Source organism: Ovis canadensis, chromosome 13, assembly GCF_042477335.2.
Source record: "Ovis canadensis isolate MfBH-ARS-UI-01 breed Bighorn chromosome 13, ARS-UI_OviCan_v2, whole genome shotgun sequence".
Classification (NCBI taxonomy): domain Eukaryota; kingdom Metazoa; phylum Chordata; class Mammalia; order Artiodactyla; family Bovidae; genus Ovis; species Ovis canadensis.
In genome coordinates, this window is record NC_091257.1 from 47,758,199 (window position 1) to 47,779,899 (window position 21,701).

A 21,701-nucleotide genomic window follows, 5' to 3' on the forward strand; every position below is an offset into this window, starting at 1 on the left:
TACTACTATTTATATCACTAACTAACAAGGTGCTATTGTGTAGCAGAGGGAACTCAGTACTCTGTAATGCCCTATATGGGAAAAAAAAATCTTTAAAAAGGTTGGGTATATGTATCTGTATAACTGAATCACGCTGCTGTACACCTAAAACTAATGCAACTTTGTAAAGGAACTATGTGTGCTGTGCTTAGTCGCTCAGTGGTATCCAACTCTTTGCAACCCCATGGACTGCAGCCCTTCAGGCTCCTCTGTTCATGGGGACTCTCTGGTTAAAAATACTAGAGTGGGTTGCCATGCCCTTCTCCAGGGGATCTTTCTGACCCAGGAGTCAAACCCAGGTCTCCCACATTGCAGGTGGATTTTTTACCATCTGAGCCAACAGAGAAGCCCAAGAATACTAGAGTGGGTGCCTATCCCTTCTCCATGGGATCTTCCCGATCCAGGAATTGAATCGGGATCTCCTGCATTAAAGGCAGATTCTTTACCAGCTAAGCTACTATGGAAGTCCTCCCGTAAAAGTTTTTTTTTTTAACTTATTTGCTCTCTGCCCTATTAACACAGAAAACTCCTGAGGCAGATGCAATCATCAGGAATTCAAGATCATAATCTAGAATAGAAAGTAATAAGAAACAATTTCTCCATTCAACCAAGTAGCTGGTTAAGCTGATTGATTTACATGTAAAAAAAGGTTAAAGACATCATTATTATTGAATAAACTGATATAGCACAAGTCAAAGTTTAATCCAGTGAGACTTAGCACCCTCAATGTCAGAAGCCACACTTCATCAGAGCTAGGACCTGAAATTAATTCTAGTCATTCTAAGGGCTGATATTTTCTTAGGAAATCTTACTGCAGACAGCCCCAGAAAGAGAGGGTACCTTTCAGGTTCTAGTCAAACATATCAGTTGTACAATTCCTCGGTCTCCTCACTACTGTAGCCATGAGCAAGGCTGTGCTCTAGAACGAGTCTGAAGTGAAGTGAAGTCGCTCAGTCGTGTCTGACTCTCTGCGACCCCACGGACTGTATCCTACCAGGCTCCTCAGTCCACGGGATCTTCCAGGCAAAAGTACTGCAGTGGGTTGCCATTTCCTTCTCCAGGGGATCTTCCCGACCCAGGGATCGAACCTGGGTCTCCCACATTGGAGGCAGACGCTTTACTGTCTGAGCTACCAGGGAAGTCTACATATCCCCAAATCCGATCTCCCATGGGTTTCCCTTTGCATTCACTTACATAACTTTCTTCACTCCAACTTCTCATCTGTTTAGTGTTACTGGAAAAAGTCATGAAACCAAATGGGTCTGCTTATGCTCCCTAACTGTAAGATATTACTGCTAACTGATTTTACACTAAGTTAGCTGATTTCCTACAGCACCCACTGCAATGTTTCAAGTCACATCCCAAGAGAACCTTCTGCTTTTCTCTGATTGCAAAACTATTAGACACAAGCTCTTATCAACTTAACTTTTCTCTATCTACAACCATCCTTGCTTTCTTATCAATTGCCTCCAAAGAAATATCTTACCAAGGTAAGCAATTATTTTTAAAATTCTTAACTTATTGACCAAAGACTTATTAATACATCTTTTGTTACCTGAATGTTATTGACCAGAAACTTAACCAATTGCTGGCCACAGGCATTAGTTGCTACAAAAATTCCCTGGTCAGTAATGTGTTAGTACATACTGATAAAATCCTCTTGAAAGATACGCCAATTTACACTACCAGCAGCATGAGTGTAATTATATTATAGACCTTTTTTCTTTTCTTCATTATATGGTCACACTGTCTTTGTTTCCTTTCCACTGGAAGTTACCATTTTCTCATTGATTTGTTCAGAAGAGCTCTTTGTACATCAAGGATATTAATCTCATCTTTCTTAAATATTTTACAAATATTCCCCACAATTTGCCATCTGCCATAGGTTTAACATACATAAATGTTTGGTATTAAATTTATCTTTTTCTTTGTTGAGTTCTACGTTTGCTTTCATGCTGATTCAGAATCTACCCCCTTGTGAAATCAAATCAACGTTCATCTATATCTGCTGCTTGTTACCATCCCAGCTTAATTCCTGACAGTAAGCTTTAATCCATGTTGAAGTTACTTTTGTGTATAATCCTTTCCCCCCACTGTGCCAAAAAGAAAACCATTTCAGAACTATTTGTTGACAAGTTTACTCTTCCCTGTAGGTTTGTAATGCTAATTTTATCATATGCTAAATTTGTATAGACATTTGAACCTATTTAAAGTTCTGCTCCAAATATGCTAGTAATTAAGCTCTATTTTCCTGAGCTCCAAGTTAACCCATTTCTACTCTGCTGTGTGATGCTGAGGTGGGAACTCTGAAACTACGATACTTCTTTGCCTGCTGATTTCAAGATTCACCAACAGGAGGCAGGGAAGCAATGAAGGTGGATAGAGGATGGACAATAAGAAGGGTAGAGGACAGGAGATGAACCTTCCCGAAGGCTTGCTGTTTCTGTCTAAACAACCCCAAGCACAGCCCTTTGCCTCAGTAGCTAGTTTCCAGCTTTTTCCCTTAAGTATCACAAAACGGATAGAGCCTCCTACCTCCAGCGGCAAGTTCCAGCTACCTGAGATCACCTGCTCTGAATCCTGAGTAGCAGCTAGGTAACACCCCTTTTCTTGGAGTTTTGAATCCTGACTCCAGGGAGCCTCTCCCCTAAACTTTGTGGAGAATCCAGAAATAAACCTGCGCATTTACAATCAATGAACTTATGGGAAGGAAGGCTAAAATATACAGAGGAAGAAAAAGAAAGTTTTCAGTAAGTGATTTTGGGAAAACTGGACAACAACATGCAAAAGAATGAAGTCAGAACATTTTCTCACACTGTGTATTTTTTTAAAAACTCAAAATGGATAAAAGTCCTAAATGTATGACCAGAAACCACAAAACTCCTCTTAGAGAACATAGGTAGTACACTCTTTTATAGAAATCTTAGCAGTTTTGTTTCACCTCAGCCAAGGAAAACAAAAGCAAAAATAAACAAATGGGACCTAATCAAACCTAAAAGCTACTGGCACAGAAAAAACTACCAACAAAATGAAAAGACAACCCACTGGAGTAAACGAGCTGACTCATAAGGGTTAAAATCCAAAGTACACAATGAACTCATTAAACTCAGTATCAAAAAACCAAAAGCCACTCAATTAAAAAATTGAGCAGAGGACTTCCCTGGTGATCCGATGGTTAAGAACCCACCTGCCAATGCAGGGGACACAGATTTGAACCCTGATCCAGGGAGATCCCACATGCTGCAGAGCAACTGAGCCCAGGCACCGCGGCCACTGAGCCAGCACTCTAGAGCCCATGAGCCACAGCTACTGAAGGCACAGGCCCTAGACTGCGCTCTGCAGCAAGCGAAGCCACCACAGCGAGAAGCCTGCACACCGCAACTCAAGCAGCCCCCACTCTCCCCAGCTGAAGAAGCCTGCATGCAGTGATGAAGACCCAGCGTGGCCAAAAATAAATAGATCCTTTTCTTTTATAAATGAGCAGAGAACCTGAGCAGGCATTTTTCCAAAGACAAATACATGGCCAACAGACACATGAAGAGATGCTCAACATCACAAATCAGGCAAATGCAAATAAAACCTACAATGAGATATCATCTCACATCTATCAGAATGCATGCATGCTCAGCTGCTTCAGTCATGTCCAGCTCTTTGCGACCCCACAGGCTGTAGCCCACCACACTCCTCTGTCCATGGCTCCAGGCAAGAATATTGGAGTGAGTTGCCCTTCCTTTCTCCAGGGGATCTTCCCAACCCAGGGATTGAACTTAAGTCTCCAGTATTCCAGGTGGATTCTTTACTACTGAGCCACCAGGGAAGAATGGCTATAGTTAAAAAGACAACAAATAACAAATGTTGGCAAGGATGTGGAGAAAAGGGAACCCTCCTACACTGTTGGTGGGAATGTAAACTCATGCAACCATGACGGGAAACAGTATAAAGGTTCCTCAAAAAAAAAAATTAAAAACAGAACCACTACTAATGAAAAGAACAAAGAAGCAGAAGACCAAAAAGGAAAGAGAACACTGTCAACATTATAAACCAACTAGACCCACCAGATAGGTTTTCCCACAGAAAACCCTATGTAACAGTAGAATACGTACTCCTCCCCAGTGCACAGGGATCATTTTCTAGGACAAACCATAGGCAAGGCCATACTACAAAGCTCAACAAATTTAACAAAGGTTAAACTCATACCATATTTGTTCTCCCACTGAAAGGAAATGAAAATAAAAGTTATTAATAGATGAAATTGAGGAAATTCCAAGTATGTGAAAATTTTAAAACATGCTCCTAAATAACCATAAGTCAAAGAAATAGACAGGTATATATCATAAAATGCTCTGATGTGAATGAAAACACAACGTACTAAATCTTACAGGAAGTAGTGAAATACTGTTCAGAGGGACATTTATAAATACATCAAAAAATCTCAAACCAACAATTCAGTCCGTGCATTCTTAAGACACTGAAGAAAGATGAACAAAGTAAAAATAAAGCAGGAAGAAAAAAGAAAACAATAAAAACTAGAGTAGAAATTAACGTAACAGAGAAAATAAAACAGAGATTCAACAAAACTGAAAGATGGCTCTTTGAAAAACATCAACAATATTGACAAAACTTTAGCTAGACGGACCAAGAAAGAAGATTCAAAATACTAAAATCGGTAACTAAAGGGGGGACACTGCTCCTGGTCTTAAAGAAGTAAAATTGATTATAAAGGAGTACTATAAACTGTACTGTTGTTGTGTAGTTGCTGAGTTGTGTCTGACTCTTTGTGGCCCCATGGACTGCAGCCTGCCAGGTTCCTCTTGTCTATGGAATTTCAGAATACTGGAGTGGGTTGCCATTTCCTTCTCCAATAAACTATATAAATAACTTAAATGGGCAAATTACTAAAAAGATACACAGACTACTGAAATTTATACAAGAAAGAGAAAATGTGAATAAATCTATAATAAGCAGAGACTGAAACGTTTTTTAAAAATCCCACAAAGAAAAGCCCGGGCCCAGACAACTTCACTGATGAATCCACCAAACTTAAATAATACCAAGTCTTCAAAAATTCTTTCAAAAACATAAGAGAAAAGCATAATTTCCAACTCATTCTATGAGACCAGAGACATCAAAACCTGACAAAGATATCCCAAGAAAGAAAATCACAGACCAGTATCTCTTACAAACACGGACACAGATATTCTCAGTGAAAAACAAGCAAACTCAATCCAACAATATATGAAAATGATTATACACTATGCCCAAGTGAGATTTATCTCAGGAATGAAAGGCTGATTCAAAAATCTGAAAAGTAATAGAACAAAGGTCAAAAACCACATGATCATCTGAGTAAGATACAGAAAAAGCACCTGACAAAATCCAACACCATTGCATGATTTGAAATATCCAACAAACCAGAAATAGTAGTAAATTTCTCAACCTGATAAAGGCTATCTATGAGAAACCTACAGTTTTAAGCCACCTGAGAAAAGACTAATCGGGAACCAGATAAGGAGGATCCCTGTCACCACTTCTATTCAGCATTGTACTAAGGTTCTAGAATGGGCAATGAGGCAATGAAATGGAACAAAAGGCACCCAGATTAGCAAAGAAGAAACTGCAGATGAACTAACTTGAAAGACTCATAATTCCCAATTTCAAAATTTCCAACATGGGCTTTCCTGGTGGTCTAGTGGTTAAGAATCCACCTGCTAATGCAGGGGACACAGGTTCACTCCTGGTCCAGGAAGAGTCCACATGTCAGGGGCCAACTAACTCCATGCACCATAACTACTGAGCCAACGCCCAGCCTCTGCCACAGAGAAACCACCTTCAGGAGAGTTACTGCACTGCAGGGAAGAGCAGCCCGCACTCCCTGCAACTAGAGAAAAGACGACACAAACAGATGCAAAGATATACCGTGTTCTCCAACTGGAAGATCAACATTGTCAAAATGACTACACTACCCAAAGCAATATGTAGATTTAATGCAAATTACCAATGGTATTTTCTACAGAACTAGAGGAAAAAAATCTTAAAATCTGTATGGAAACACAAAAGGCCCCAAACAGCCAAAGCAATCTTGAGAAAGAAAAACAGAGCTTGAGGAATCAGGCTGCCTGACTTCAGACTATACTACAAAGCTACAGTGATCAGAATAGTATGGAACTAGCACTTAAAAAAGAAATACAGATCAATGGAACAGGCAGAAAGCCAAGAAATAAACCTATGCATCTATGGGCAATTAATCTACAACAAAGGAAGAAAGTCTATACAATGGAGAAAGGGCAGCCTCTTCCATAAATAGTGCTGATAAAATGGGACAGCTACATGTAAACAAATGAAATTAGAACATTCTTTAACACCATATACAAAAATAAACTCAGAATGGATTAAAGACCTAAATGTTAGACTGGATAATATAAAACTCTTAGAGAAAAACATGGGCAGAACACTATCTGATATAAATTACAGCAATATCTTTTTCAACGCATCTCCTAGAGTAATGGAAGCAAAAAGAAAACAAACAAATGGGACCTAGTTACACTCAGAAGATTCTGTATAGCAAAGCAAACCATAAACAAAAGGCAACCCACAGAATGGGAGAAAATGTTTGCAAATCATGTAACCAACAAGGGATTACTCTCCAAAATTTACAAACAGACCATATGACTCAATATCCAAAAAAAAAAAAAAAAACTTTATCAAAAAATGAGACAAAAAAAAAAACTCTTAAAAAAACATTTCTCCAAGGAGACAGACAGATGGCCAAGAGGCACAGGAAAAGATGCTCAATATAACTAATTATTAGAGAAATGCAAATCAAAACTACAATAAGATATCACCTCATGCCAGTCAGAATGGCCATCATCAATAAACGGCCAACAATATACAGTGAACAGGGTGTGGAGAAAAAGGAACCCTCCTACACTGTTGGTGGGAATGTATTGGTACAGCCACTATGGAGAACAGTATAGAGGTTCCTTAAAAAACTAAAAACAGAGGTACCATATAATCCAGCAACCCTACTTCTGGGCCTATATCCAGAGAAAAACATGGTTCAAAAGGATACATGCACGCAATGTTCAGCACCATTTACAACAGCAAATACATGGAACCAATCTAAATGTTCACTGACTGATGAGTGGATAAAGAAGATGTGGTATACATATACAATGGAGTATTTGCTCAGCCATGAAAAAGAACTAAATAATGCCATTTGTGGTAACATGAATGGACCTGGAGATTACCATGCTAAATGAAGTCAAGTCAGACAAAGATAAATACCTTATGACATTACTTATATGCAGAATCCAAAACAATGATACAAATGAACTCATTTACAAAACAGAAACAGACTCACAGACTTAGAGAACAAATTCATGATTGCTAAAAGGGAAAGGGTGTGGAGGAGGGATCGACTGGGAGTTTGGGATTGACATATACACAATGCTATATTCAACTCAGATAACGAACAAGGGCCTACTGTATAGCGCAAGGAGCCCTGCTCAATACTCTGTAATAACCTAAATTGGAAAAGAACAGATACATGTATACATATATCTGATGCTGAAGCTGAAACTCCAATACTCTGGCCACCTGATGTGAAGAAATGATTCATTTGAAAAGACCCTGGTGCTGGGAAAGATTGAAGGCAGGAGGAGAAGGGGATGACAGAGGAAGAGATGGTTGGATGGCATCACCAACTCAATGGAAATGAGTTTGACTAAACTCTGGGAGTTGGTGATGGACAGGGAGGCCTGGTGTGCTGCAGTCCATGGGGTTGCAAGGAGTTGAACATGACTGAACAACTGAACTGAAATGATATATATAATAACCACTTTGCTGTATACCTGAAACTAACAATGTTGTTAATCACCTAAACTCCAATATAAAATAAAAATTTTTAAGTCACACGAATCAAGCAAGAATATACAATGGAGAAAAGACAGTCTCTTCAATAAGAGGTGCTTGGAAAACTGGACAGCTACAGGGCTTCCCTGGTGGCTCAGAGGTTAAAGCATCTGCCTGGAATGTGGGAGACCCGGGTTCTATCCCTGGGTCAGGAAGATCCCCTGGAGAAGGAAATGGCAATCCACTCCAGTACTCTTGCCTGGAGAATCCCATGGAGGGAGGAGCCTGGTAGGCTACAGTCCACGGGGTCACAGAGTCAGACACGACTGAGTGATTTCGCTTTCACTTTTCACATGTAAAAGAATAAAACCAGAACACAAAAATAACACCAGACACAAAAATATACTCAAAATGGATTAAAGACGTAAAATAAGACCCACAACCTATAGTAAGATATGACACTATACAGCTCTTAGAGGAAAACAGGAGGAACATTCTTTGACATAAATGACATCAAGATCCTCTCTGACCCACCTCCTAGGGTAACTGAAATAAAAATAAACAAATGGGACCAAAACTTAAAAGCCCCTGCACAGAAAAGGAAACCATAAACTGGACATAAAGACAACCCTCAGATTGTGCGAAAATAATTGCAAACGAAGCAAGAGACAAAGGATTAATCTCCAAAACATACAAGCGGTTCATGAAGCTCGATATCAAAATAACAAACAGTCAAAAAATGGGTAGAAGACCAGAACAGATATTTCTCCAAAGAAGATGTATGTGTCAACACACACATAAAAAGATGCTCAAAATCACTCCTTATTAAAGAAATGCAAATCAAACTACAAGGAGTTATCTCCACACACCAGTCAGAATGGCCATCATCAAACAATCTACAAATAATACTGGAGACGGTGTGGATAAAAGGGAACCCTCTTTTACTGTTGGTGGGAATGTAAACTGATATAACCACCACAGAGAACAGTATGAAGGTTCTGTAAAAAACTCAAAATAGAACTACCATGTGCCCTAGCAATCCCACTACTGGGCACATGCCCTGAGAAAACCGTAATTCAAAAAGACCCATGTGCCCCAACATTCACTGCAGCACTGTTTACAGTAGCCAGGACATGGGAGCAACCTGGACGTCCACAGACAGATGAACACATGATGTGAAACATCTATCGATGGAATATTACTCAGCCATAAAAAGTGACCAAATGGGGCCATCTGCAGTGATGCGGATGAACCTAGAGTCGGTCACACAGAGTGAAGTGAGTGAGAAAAACAAATATCATACATTAACACATACATATGGAAACTAGATAAATGGTACTGACGACCCTATTTGCAGGAGAGGAAGAGACACAGACGTAGAGAGCACACTTGTGCACACAGCAGGGGAAGGAGAGAATGGAACAAACTGAGAAAATAGTATTGACATATATATACTACCATGTGTAAAACAGCTAGCGAAGTTTCTGTATAACACTGGGAGCCTGGTGCTCTGTCGTGACCTAGAGGGGTGGGATGTGGGGGTGGGAGGGAGGCTCACAAGGGAGGGGATATGTGTATATGTACAGCTGATTCACAGTGTTGTACAGCAGAAACACCCAATTGTAAACAATTATCCTCTAATTTAAAAATTGCTTTTTACAAATCACATGAATCGAACAGCATCTAATCAATAAACATTCTAGGAAAACAATGCCCACAATTGATTAAAATATGCAAGTTCCTTGAGTAATTTATGAAATAAAGTCTAAATACAAACAAAGATAGAGAAATAGAGTGATGTAACCAACGCAATATTTTATTCCAGAACAAGAATCATTGCAGTTTTTCCTTTCTAGTTCTATATATCACCAGTTCCTCACGAAAAATGAAACACGAAGAATCATAAAGCTGAAAGGCTTATATAGAATCTCAACTTCCTGAGCTGTAATATGAGACTAAAACAAACAGGCTAAGAATAAAGAGTTTGACCAAGTCTTGGAGGTTTGATTCTATATTTAAAACCAGATATTCAAAGATGAGATGAAAAGCAAAAAAGACATCTATTATGCCAAAATATCTTAGACCCACGACTGAGTTTCAAGGCCCTATGTATATTTAGGGGCTGGCACAAAGGCAGCAAAATCTGACTGTAAATGCCAATTACAGAAGCCTTTGAAAGATAAAATTTAACTCACCGTCTGTGTCCTTAACCATATCAAGTTTAAGGGCCTTTGTTCCATCGAAGCAAAATGCCCGGATGGAATTTAATCCTAACAATAATGCATTCTGCTTTATTTTTTCTACTTTTTTGGATATTTTATCCAGTGCTATCACTTCTCCCTAAAAAAAAAAAAAAAAAGAAACATAAAAAAGTGCAAATACAAAGGAATCATGAAAATTATCAAAGAAAAAATCTCATGAATAATTATATTCTTCCCCACTTTCCTGTTTCCCCCAGTTTTAAAGGTGAATTCATCATCCAAATGTATACTAACTTTACATCGACTACCTATTAAGCGTTTCCTTTTAAAGAACACAATCTTGCCAGATAATTTTCTTATAATGCCATCTACTTTTACTCCACAGAACTCAAAACTGAACAGCAGTGTTAGCAATCTTCTCCCAGGTGGTGCTGGTGGTAAAGAACCTGCCTGCCAATGCAGGAGATAGATGTAGGAGACATGGGTTCAATCCCTGGGTCTGGAAGATCCCCTGGAAGAGAACATGGCAACCCACTACAGCGTTCTTGCCTGAGGAGCCTGGTGGGCTACAGCCCACGGGGTCACAGACTCAGACACAACTGAAGCGACTTATCACACGAAGAAACTTTAAAATATCCATTTGAGATAAATATTAAAATATCACCAATTTGATGTGCCCTGCTCACCTCTGGAAGAGCATGTTTTTCTGAGACATTTGCCTTCTAGAACTCTGAGATGCAAACGAATGTTACTTGTAAAATCAGCCTTCATCCCAGTACTTTCTGAGCTATGTACACATAACAAAACTCATGTGAATTCTGACAACTAAAGACAGAAAAATATAAGCCTGTATCACAGCAAAATGTTCTGAACTATAAAAAATAGGTCAAAAATAATTTTACATGGAAACACTTTAAGTCAAAGTCAATAGGGACTTCCCTGGCAGTCCAGTGGTTAAGACTTCATGTTTCAAGGCGGGGGGGGTGGGTTTGATCCCCACCTGGGGAGCTAAGATCACACATGCAGTGGCACAGCCAAAAAAAGAAAACATGAAAAACAGAAATAATACTGCAACAAATTTAATACTTTAAAAATGGTCCCTATAAAAAAAAATCTTAAAAAAAAAAAGTCATTAAAGAGAAGAGGCTACAGTTTTCTGAACAGGCTGTGATACTCATAGTCAAAGCTATGGTTTTTCCAGAAGAAATGTATGTGATGAGTTGGACCACAAAGAAGGCCGAGCACTGAAGAATTGATGCTTTTGACCTGCGGTGTTGCAGAAGACTCTTGAGAGTCCCTTGGCCTGCAAGGAGATGCAACGGTCCCGAATATTCATTGGAAGGACTGATGCTGAAACTGAAGCTCCAATACTTTGGCCACCTGATGCCAAGAACTGGCTTATTTGAAAAGACCCTGATGCTGGGAAAGATTGAAGGCAGGAGGAGAGGATGACAGAGGATGAGATGGTTGGATGGTGTCGCTGACTCAACGGACATGGGTTTGAGCAAGCTCTGGGAGTTGGTGATGGACAGGGAAGCCTGGTGAGCTGTGGTCAATGAGGTCGCAAAGAGTCGGACATGACTGAGCAACTGAACTGAACTGTGATATTCACGTGGTATTTTAAAACACTCTGTGAAATGATTCTGCAGAGATAGTGACACAAACTCTTCGATGTATTTTGCTTTTTTTCCCTTCTTGCGTGACGTATGCACTGACTGCATTAGACTATACAGTACTGAAGATTTGCTCATCATGCTCCTGGAGGTGACACCAGGCTGAGCAGTTGGCACAGTTCCAATACATACCATGATGGAAAGGAAAACCATTTCAAGTAAGTGGAACTGGAAAAGTAGGCCAAAACCACCAGAATAAGGTTCCAGTGTAACTACAGTGAAGGTGAAAGTGCACTGGCTGAAGGTTGCTTTTAGAGAAGTACGAGACAGGAGGCTACACTTACACAAAGTCTGGTTAACTATATTAAACAAATCAACAATGACAACAAATCAAAAGCAGTAATGAAATCTGGGATTCAGTTCCGACTCAATTATTTCTATTCAGGTTCCTGGGATGTTGCCTAAACAGCCCCAATTTTTCAAGTCTTCACATAGTCTCACCCTCTGCTGTTGACCTTGCAACACTCAGCTGGTCCCAGCTGGTCTCAGCCACGTAGTTTCCACTGGCCAATAGGATGACAGCAGAGGTGATGTAGGCAGAGATGCGAAAAGCGCTCCAGCAGCATCCTTGTTCTGCGTTGTCCTCTGCCACTGCTGACCATCACTACTGCCCTCTGCTGGGCGAGCACGGGAAGCTGAGAGACGCAGGGGCCAGAAGCAAGACACTCCAGTGGCCTCAGCTGAGACAATGCCATCCAGCCCAAGTAAGCGAGCCCATCAAGGCCATCAGAACCTCTGGCTAACCCATCACTGACCCAGTGCTAGAGCCAGGCAGGCTGGGATCGACTGGATTACACAGACTCCAGAATGGACTCAGGAGTAAGCCGTAAGCCACCCAGTCTGTGTAGCTGCTTTTAAACGATGCTGATGCTGAAGCTGAAGGCCACCTGATATGAAGAGCCAATTCACTGGGAAAGACCCTGATGCTGGGAAAGACTGAAGGCAGGAGGAGAAGGGGACGACAGAGGATGAGATGATTGCATGGCATCACTAACGGAATTTGAGCAAACTCCAGGAGACAGTGAAGGACAGGGAAGCCTGGTGTGCGGCAGTCCATGGGGTCGCAAAGAGGTGGACACGACTGAGTGACTGAACAACAACGTGGCTGATTTTTCCCTGCCAAATGCACTCCTCTCAGAGTCCTCCCAATCCAGCAGCTCTGCCTCTCAAAGTTCTCTGGCCAAAACCCTAAGGAGTCACCCTCAGTCACTCTCTCATTTCACAACCCATGTCCAACCCATCAACAACTCCTAACAGCTCCAGCTTGAAAACATAGCCAGAATCTGCCCAACTTCTCACCCGCTCTGTGATGTCCCCTCACTTACTGTCTCCTAAGTGGTCTCTCTGCATCTATTCCGCCCTCTTACAGCCTGTCTGAGGCCTCGGCCAACGTAAGAAGCAATCTCCCATCTCTGGAGCAGGTGTGAAGTCCCCTCAGACCCTCGCAAAGCTCCTCCGCCAAAATGCCTCGGGCCTGACCCCATCTCTCTGATTCTCTCCCTCGTCACTTAGTCCACACAGCAAAACTACTTAAGGTTCCCCCCAGAAGTCAAGACAGTCTCCAGCCTCAGCGCATTCACCCTTATCATTTCCTCTCACTGGAACATCCTTCCCACCTGTAGATCTTTCCCAAATACCACCTTCCCAGGGCAGCTCTCCCTTGCTATCCACGTGAAACTGCAAACTCACTCTCCCTTCTTGCCATATTCCCAAGCCCCAGAAGCCTCCCTTTGTGTTTTACCACAGCCCTTACCACAATTACACATGCCTTATCTTCTACTCATTTGTTATCTGTGTCCCTTTACTGGAATGTAAGCTCCATGAAGAAGGACATTTTGGTCACTGTGCTTTATTGGTGTACCCCAGTACTCATTGTAAGGATAAGTATTTTTTAAAATCAGTCCAGCAATCAATGAAAATCTGACTCTTGATCAAGAAAGCTGTAATTTCATTGCCTCATTTTATTTTTTTTAATGTTCTTAAAGCTTCAGCTTATTTACTTATTTATTTTTACTTTACAATATTGTATTGGTTTTGCTATACATCAACATGAACCTGCCACGGGTATACATGTGTTCCCCATTCTGAACCCCCCTCCCACCTCCCTCCTCGTACCATTGCCTCATTTTAGATTCCTTTGCTATCCACCTAAAACTATCACACCATTATTAATCAGCTGTACTCCAATATAAAATAATTTTTTAAAGAAATAAAGCTATTGTAACGGAAGCTACTAGCACGTATATTTTAGGAACCATCTGGTTTTATGGATTTTGAAACAAAGAGGAGAGGTAACGTCAACTTGCATACATTTCTTGAGCTGAAGAATCTCAGCTGAAGCACAGAGTGGTTACAAAGCCACACAGCAAATATGCATATGAAGGAAACAGTAAAGTCTGAGCTACAGTTACTGAGGACAGACCTTCTTTTGTGACAATGCCTCAGGTGACACCGTGAGCCGTTCTGCACGCAGAAGGCCTCACCTGATCACGCATCAGTGCTGCAATGTGTGTCGTTTTGCCTCCGGGTGCTGCACACAAATCTAGAACCTTCTCTCCAGGCTGAGGATCCAGAACATGACTTACTACAGCAGATGGCAAATTCTATAAGGGAAAAAATAAAATGATCAGCTGCCAGTGACTCTAGATCACTTTAAATTTCAGAAACAGAGAAAGTAGAGATTCCTGGAGGGACTTCCATGGTGGTCTAGTGCGTAAGGATCCGCCTGCCAATGCTGAGGACATAGGTTCGATCCCTGGTCCAGGCAGATCCCACTTGCCGTAGAGCAACTAAACCCGCACACCACAACCAGAGAGTAGCCCCCGCACCACAATGAGATAAAGCTCGTGCTCAGTAACAAAGAGCCAGAGCAGCCATGAAAAAATAAATAATTTTTTAAGAAGAGACTACCGGAGGTAACCCAGTACAACATCCTCGGCCAAGAGTATGTTTTTTGTAAATATACCAGTGTCAGAAAATTCTTAACTTCCCAGAGTATCTTGTGATCTCACAAGGCATCTATACACACACACACACACACACACACACATGCATGACGCATTTCCGCAACCAATTCACCAAAAAATGCACACTGTCCTTTTTCAATTCAGTGGTTCTCAACATTTTGGAGGCAAGAGATGTCTTATAAATGTGAAAAAGCTTTGTATCTTTTTACCCAGAAAATGTACAAAACCTTGCCATATGAGGTGCGTTGCTAATTCCGACCTAAGAATCTTCGTTTTATGCCGCTGATGTCTCTTAAAGGCATATCTGGGTTCCTATCTCCCCACCACGACCACACTTCAGCAACAGAAAGTGAAAACATTTTAGCTATTTCTGGTTAGCACTCAGAAATATATTATGAAAGATTACACAAGCCAAAAGTATCTCCATCTATAGGTATAAATTTTTATTAAATTATTAACACATTATTAGTATTCATTATATAAAGACTGGAGGATAACAGGTCAGCCTTCAGTATGATAGAATAACATTACATAATCATTTATTTTTAAAATTGCTTGGCAGGAAAAAAAAATAAGAGGTTAAGAAGCATAGGGCTATTTTTTATTTATTCAATTTTTTAGTGTTTTAGGCCACACCATGAGGCATCCAGGGATTGGACCTGTACCGTCTACACTGTGAGCATAACCACTGGACCACCAGGGAAATCCAGCATGGGTGCTATTTTTTAAGTTCAAAGGTTTCCATTCATTCTCACGCTGAAACGCATCGACTCATAGGTACTCAGAAACTTGAGAGGGTTACACTGCTCAAGTGAATCCAAGATCACCCCTTCAAAAGAGAAAACCAAGGATAAAGAAGGAGACACAGACAAGCAAGCTCCCCTTCTCTCTATGCACAGACGGGCGTATACCGAGCACTAAGTCCAACGCACTTCAGTGCTCTGCAGCCTCAGTGCGTGCGGCTGACGACAGGACTTACCAAACGTATTTTAAGTGCTGTTTCCCCAGCCACTGAAATTCAGAGCCTTTTTGCTTATTACAGTGCCACCTGCAACAAGGAAACAGACCAGCTCAGCAAAGCTGACAGAGAGCTCATCACTTGGGTGATCAGCCTAGCCAACGGATACACACAGCGTGGTCGTCCACAGTGCCCAGTAAAGGGTCTTCTCGAAGAATCCAGTGCTCTCTGACCAGGTCTGCATTAACTAGAGAAAGTCTGACCTCCCTGCCCAGGAAAAGGCAATGCTGGGATGGGTGCTCACTATTTCCCAAGCTGATGACATAAGAGATGACCGTTTCAAAAAGCTCCAGGTGCACAGCCTCAACCAAGAAGATACCTGGGATATAGCTGCAATTTCAGTTTTTTATGCCATGTCCAATCACCTTGCTCATTTTGTCAATCTTGTTCCCAACAAAGAATTCTATTGGATGGGCTGAAGCAATGATGTCAGACACCAGGAGTGAACCTGCTGCTCACAAAATATAAAGACCTGAACAGAAAGATCAGTGTTTACATTTCAAGCATGTTACTTCACAGGACACCACTTGGGAAGTAATTTTTTTTAATATTGAATCAATGGATAGGAAAGAAACCAAATAAATTTGTCCGCTGCCTGTTTGATGAGATAGATCCCAAGGAACATTTGACATCTGGGTCTAGGGAAACCTTTTATGTTTTACTTTTGTTGTGATCTGAAAGAAACATCAGGAGCAAAGGAGTTCGGACGATGCGATTTCTGATGAACGGATTGACATCTGTGACTTTCAGCAACACCTGAACATTTTTTAGCTTTTAAAAAATAGAGCTACATAGAAACTGGTCTATACAGACTATGGTTTGAAATAAATTCCTTGTTAACACGATGGTATTTAAAGGCTCTGAGGACTTCCCTGGTGGCACAGTGGATAGGAATCCACTGCCAATCCAGGGGACACGGGTTCACTCCCTGGTCTGGGAAGATTCCATGTTTCCACAGACACTAAGCACATGTGCAAGAACTCCTGAAGCCTGTGCGCCTGGAGCCTGTGCCCCACAACAAGAGATGCCACCACAATGAGAAGCCCACACACCACAACCAGAGAAAAGCCCACACAGCAAAGAAAACCCAACACAGCAAAAAATAAAAATAATTTAATTGTTAAAAGAAAAAATAGGGTAAAGGCGCTGGAAGGCAGTGGGGAGATAAAAGCAGGCACGAAGTTATTCTTTCTTTACTGCCTTCTCCATTTAACCTCCAGCAATTTTTGCTTTTTCACTGAAAGGTCTTAAAATCGTGGTCATCTCAATAGCATTTTAGGCCTTGTGTAGTTTCTTCTTATTTTAGGTTTTAGTAAAAATTATTTCAAACAAGAGAGCACTCACATTTTAAGTACAAGTGTAAGAAAAAAGCCAAAATCTGACACACTACTAAATGACTTGTTCTATGTGTTACAAATACCACTGCCTTAAGTTTGTGGCCATCTTAAACTTTTCAGGAACCATTTTCATTTATCTAACTGACAGAGGTACATGCAAATCCATAAAATGTTTCTGTTTCTACTTGACTTCTTTCAGTTCAGTTCAGTAGTTCAGTCATCCGACTCTTTGCTACACCATGGACTGCAGCACACCAGGCCTCCCTGTTCATTAACAACTCCCAGGGTTTACCCAAACTCATGTCCACTGCGTCAGTGATGCCATCCAACCACCTCATCCTCTGTTGTCCCCTTCTCCTCCTGCCCTCAATCTTTCCCAGCATCAGGGTCTTTACAAATGAGTCAGCTCTCCACATGAGGTGGCCAAAGGACTAGAGTTTCAGCTTCCACATCAGTCCTTCCAGTGAACACCCAGGACTGATCTCCTTTAGGATGGACTGGTTGGATCTCCTTGCAGTCCAAGGGACTCTCAAGAGTCGTCTCCAACACCACAGTTCAAAAGCATCAATTCTTCAGTGCTCAGTTTTCTTTAGATTCCAACTCTCACACCCATAAATGACTACTGGAAAAACCAAAGTTTTCACTAGATGGACCTCTGTTGGCAAAGTAATGTCTCTGCTTTTTAATATGCTGTCTAAGTTGGTCATAACTCTTCTTCCAAGGAGTAAGCGTCTTTTAATTTCATGGCTGAAGTTGCCATCTGGAGTGATTTTGGAGCCCAAAAAAATAAAGCGTGTCACTGTTTCCCCATCTATTTGCCATGAAGTGATGGGACCAGATGCCATGATCTTCGTTTTCTGAATGTTGAGCTTTAAGCCAACTTTTTCACTCTCCACTTTCACTTTCATCAAGAGGCTCTTTGGTTCTTCTTCACTTTCTGTCATAAGGGTGGTGTCACCTGCATATCTGAGGTTATTGATATTTCTCCCAGCAGTCTTAATTCTAGCTTGTACTTCATCCAGCCCAGCATTTCTCATGAGGTACTCAGCACATAAGTTAAATAAGCAGGTGACAATATACATCCTTGACGTGCTCCTTTCCCTTTTTGGAACCAGTCTGTTGTTCCATGTCCAGTTCTAACTGTTGCTTCCTAACCTCCATATAGGTTTCTCAAGAGGCAGGTCAGGTGGTCTGGTATTCCCATCTCTTTCAGAATTATCCACAGTTTATTGTGATCCACACACTCAAAGGCTTTGGCATAGTCAAGAAAGCAGAAATAGATGTTTTTCTGGAACTCTCTTGCTTTTTCCATGATCCAGCGGATGTTGGCAATTTGATCTCCTGTTCTTCTGCCTCTTCTAAAACCAGCTTGAACATCTGGAAGTTCACTGTTCACGTATTGTTGAAGCCTGCCTTGGAGAATTTTGAGCATTACTTTACTAGCATGTGAGATGAATACAATTGTGCGGTATATTGAACATTCTTTGGGATTGCCTTTCTTTGGGACTGGAATGAAAACTGACCTTTTCCAGTCCTGTGGCCACTGCTGAGTTTTCCAAATTTGCTGGCATATTGAGTGCAGCACTTTCACAGCATCATCTTTTAGGATTTGAAATAGTTCAACTGGAATTCCATCACCTCCTCTAGCTTTGTTTGTAGTGATGCTTTCTAAGGCCCACTTGACTTCACATTCCAGGATGTCTGGCTCTAGATGAGTGATCACACCATTGTGATTAACCGGGTCATGAAGATCTTTTTTGTACAGTTCTTCTGTGTATTCTTGCCACCTTTTCTTAATATCTTCTGCTTCTGTTAGGTCCATACCATTTCTGTCCTTTATTGTGCCTATCTTTGCATGAAATGTCCCCTTGGTATCTCTCACTTTCTTGAAGAAATCTCTAGTCTTTCCCATTCTATTGTTTTCCTCTATTTGTTTGCACTGATCACAGAGGAAGGCTTTCTTATCTCTCCTTGCTATTCTTTGGAACTCTGCATTTATATTGTAATATCTTTCCTTTTCTCCATCTTATATTGGAAATAATAATAACAGTAATGATAAATGCTGCCACCTAACCAGTAGATTGTGACAAATCATATCAGTTAGTGTATATGAAAGTACATCCTAAACTGGATAAGGCAAAACAAATTGTTATATCACAGCAATTGATAAGCATCTGACCAAAATCTGCTAACAGTAAACCATCTGAATCTCACTCACAGCCACACGTGGAACATTAATATGTATAGCAAATGCACGCACTATTTAAGGATTAATATGCTGAGATGGAAAGCAATCATTACAATAAGCTATTAAAACAATGTTGGGCAAAGGAAGGGAGAAAATGTAGTTGAAAATCTCAGCTTTTTCTTGCTACCAAAGGTAGATCAGAAAATATATGAATACACTGCAAAAAAAAAAGTTAACAGAAACAAAACAAATCCTTAGATTTCAAATAATTCACTGAAGGATATTTCAACGTCACTAAATATTTGTTGTTACAAACACTTACCTGTAAAAATAAGTAGTTGGGCAGTACATTATCAAATGAAGGGCTGAGATACACCGGCTCTGTCATTCTTACGCCTACGCCTCTGAAAAATGGAAATCTAATATTACTCAGTGTAAATTAAACCGTCTATACAAATGGTATCACCAACTCAATGGACATGGGTTTGGGCAAGCTCCAGGAGACGGTGAAGTACAGGGAAACCCGGCGTGCTGCAGTCCATGGGGTCGCAAAGAGTCAGACATGACTGAGCGACTGAACAACACAAAGTCCACTTCTAGGGACACCCTCAACTGGTATCTCAAATAGAAGATGGATTCATGTCAATGTATGGCAAAACCAATACAGTATTGTAAAGTAAAATAAAGTAAAAATAAAAATTTTAAAAAATAATAAAAAAAATAAAGACTCTGGCAAGAAGATGTTCCACCTGTTAAAAACCTCTTTCTATTCAACACAAGATACTTAAGAGTATTCCTGTGGATTATTTCTGGATTTTTACCCACAATAGAGAAGGCCACTGGGAGCACTAAAAAGGATAAAGACACATTAGGTACCACTGCATTCAGAGATGTGAATAGACTAAAAAGCAAAGACCCTCTGAGTCTTTTCTCACCGATGCATTCTCATCTTTGGTAATAGATTTATGACCACTGTTATTACCCTTTCGATTCAATAAACACTTTGTGAAAGCTTCATTTTGCCAGCCACTATGCTCAGTATTTGTATGAAAAATAAAAATCTATGTAAGAATCATGCTGGTGGTAAGCTATTACAAACGTGCCTCCCTGATTCCTTCTCAACTCTTTAGAGAGTAACTGCCCAGTGCTGACACAATCCATGGGCTGACCATTACCACCTCTGTCCCTACTGTGAGTGGCGGTGGAAATGACCACAGAAGGAATGGCCAGGAACCAGGACAGCACAGGGGAAAGTGATCCACCAAAACAGATACCACAGTCAGAAAGACTCAGAGTCTCTCCAGAGCACACGAGTACACGTTTGTGAAAAGCCAAGCATGGCCAGGTCCACAGGCCACACCAGAGGGAGAGAGAACAAGGGGGAATCGACGTGCTGTTCCAAGGAGTAGAGACCACAGAAGGAAGCACAGTCTGTTCATAAAGACAAAGACAAGAATCAGGACATGGGGCTTCTCCAGTGGCTCAGTGGTAAAGAATCTGCCTGCCAATGCAGGGGACCCAGGTTCAATCCCTGATCCAAAAAGATCCCACATGCCGTGGGACAACTAAGCCCACGTGCCACAGCTACTGAGCCCACATGCCACAACTCCTGAGCCCTCATGCCCTGGAGCCTGTGCTCCGCAGCAAGAGAAGACACTGCAATGAGAAGCCTGCATACTGCAACTAGCGAGTAGCCGGTGCTCGCTGCAACTAGAGAAAAGCCCATCCAGCAAAAACAAAGAGCCAGCACAGCCAAAACTAAATAAAAAATTTAAAAAGAATCAGGATTTGAATGAGTTCAAGGGTACAAGCAGAGAAGAGAGTCCAGCGGGGAAAATAAGACAGAGCCTATAGACACAGCAGGTAGACGAGCTCAGAGCTTATGAACTGGTCTGGGCAGAGAAGCACCTACACAGACGGTGTGGACACTCCTTGCTGTAGGCAGGTGGGCTAATTCTACTCACAACACTTCTGACCACAAATGTGTGGGGTTCTTTCTCACACCCAGCAACTCTCAATCTCTCTGGACACCAAGTGGATAACCTACAATTCAGTTCCCTTCTGACAGACTGCCCAGGGTCATTGTCAGAATCCACAGGTTCAGTCCAACAAGACTGGACCCGAGCCGGGTGCCAACTGCACTGCCCAGGCTGCCATCTGGCTGTGAACAGGGAGGTCACCAGACTCTCGCCTTGGTGTCGACAGCTCACCCGAAGGACTCACAGAACTCGGGAGAACAGTGTATTTACGATTCCCAGTTGATTACGAAGGATACAACCGAACAAAAGGGATGCAGGGCAAGTTACAGGAGGGGGCATGGAGGCACCACCACCCTCTCAGCACCTGGATGTGTTCAGCAACCTGGAAACTGTCCAAGCGCTGTCATTCACTGCTTTTTAGGGAGATTTCATTACACTGTTGTTGTGTA

The 21,701-nt window shown here is 41.3% G+C and overlaps 1 protein-coding gene across 8 annotated transcripts in view; it reads right to left on the bottom strand.

Annotated features, from left to right (window-relative positions):
- Positions 1-21,701, bottom strand: part of NSUN6 (NOP2/Sun RNA methyltransferase 6) — an 86,344-nt gene that overhangs the window by 23,428 nt on the left and 41,215 nt on the right. For all 8 annotated transcript variants that reach the window (XM_069547622.1, XM_069547623.1, XM_069547621.1 and 5 more), the window contains 3 exons: positions 19,596-19,677; positions 14,248-14,367; positions 10,086-10,230 (listed from right to left, as the gene is read on the bottom strand). In XM_069547622.1, the coding sequence (XP_069403723.1) occupies positions 10,086-10,230; positions 14,248-14,367; positions 19,596-19,677 (347 nt within the window). The remainder of the gene's footprint in view (positions 1-10,085; positions 10,231-14,247; positions 14,368-19,595; positions 19,678-21,701) is intronic.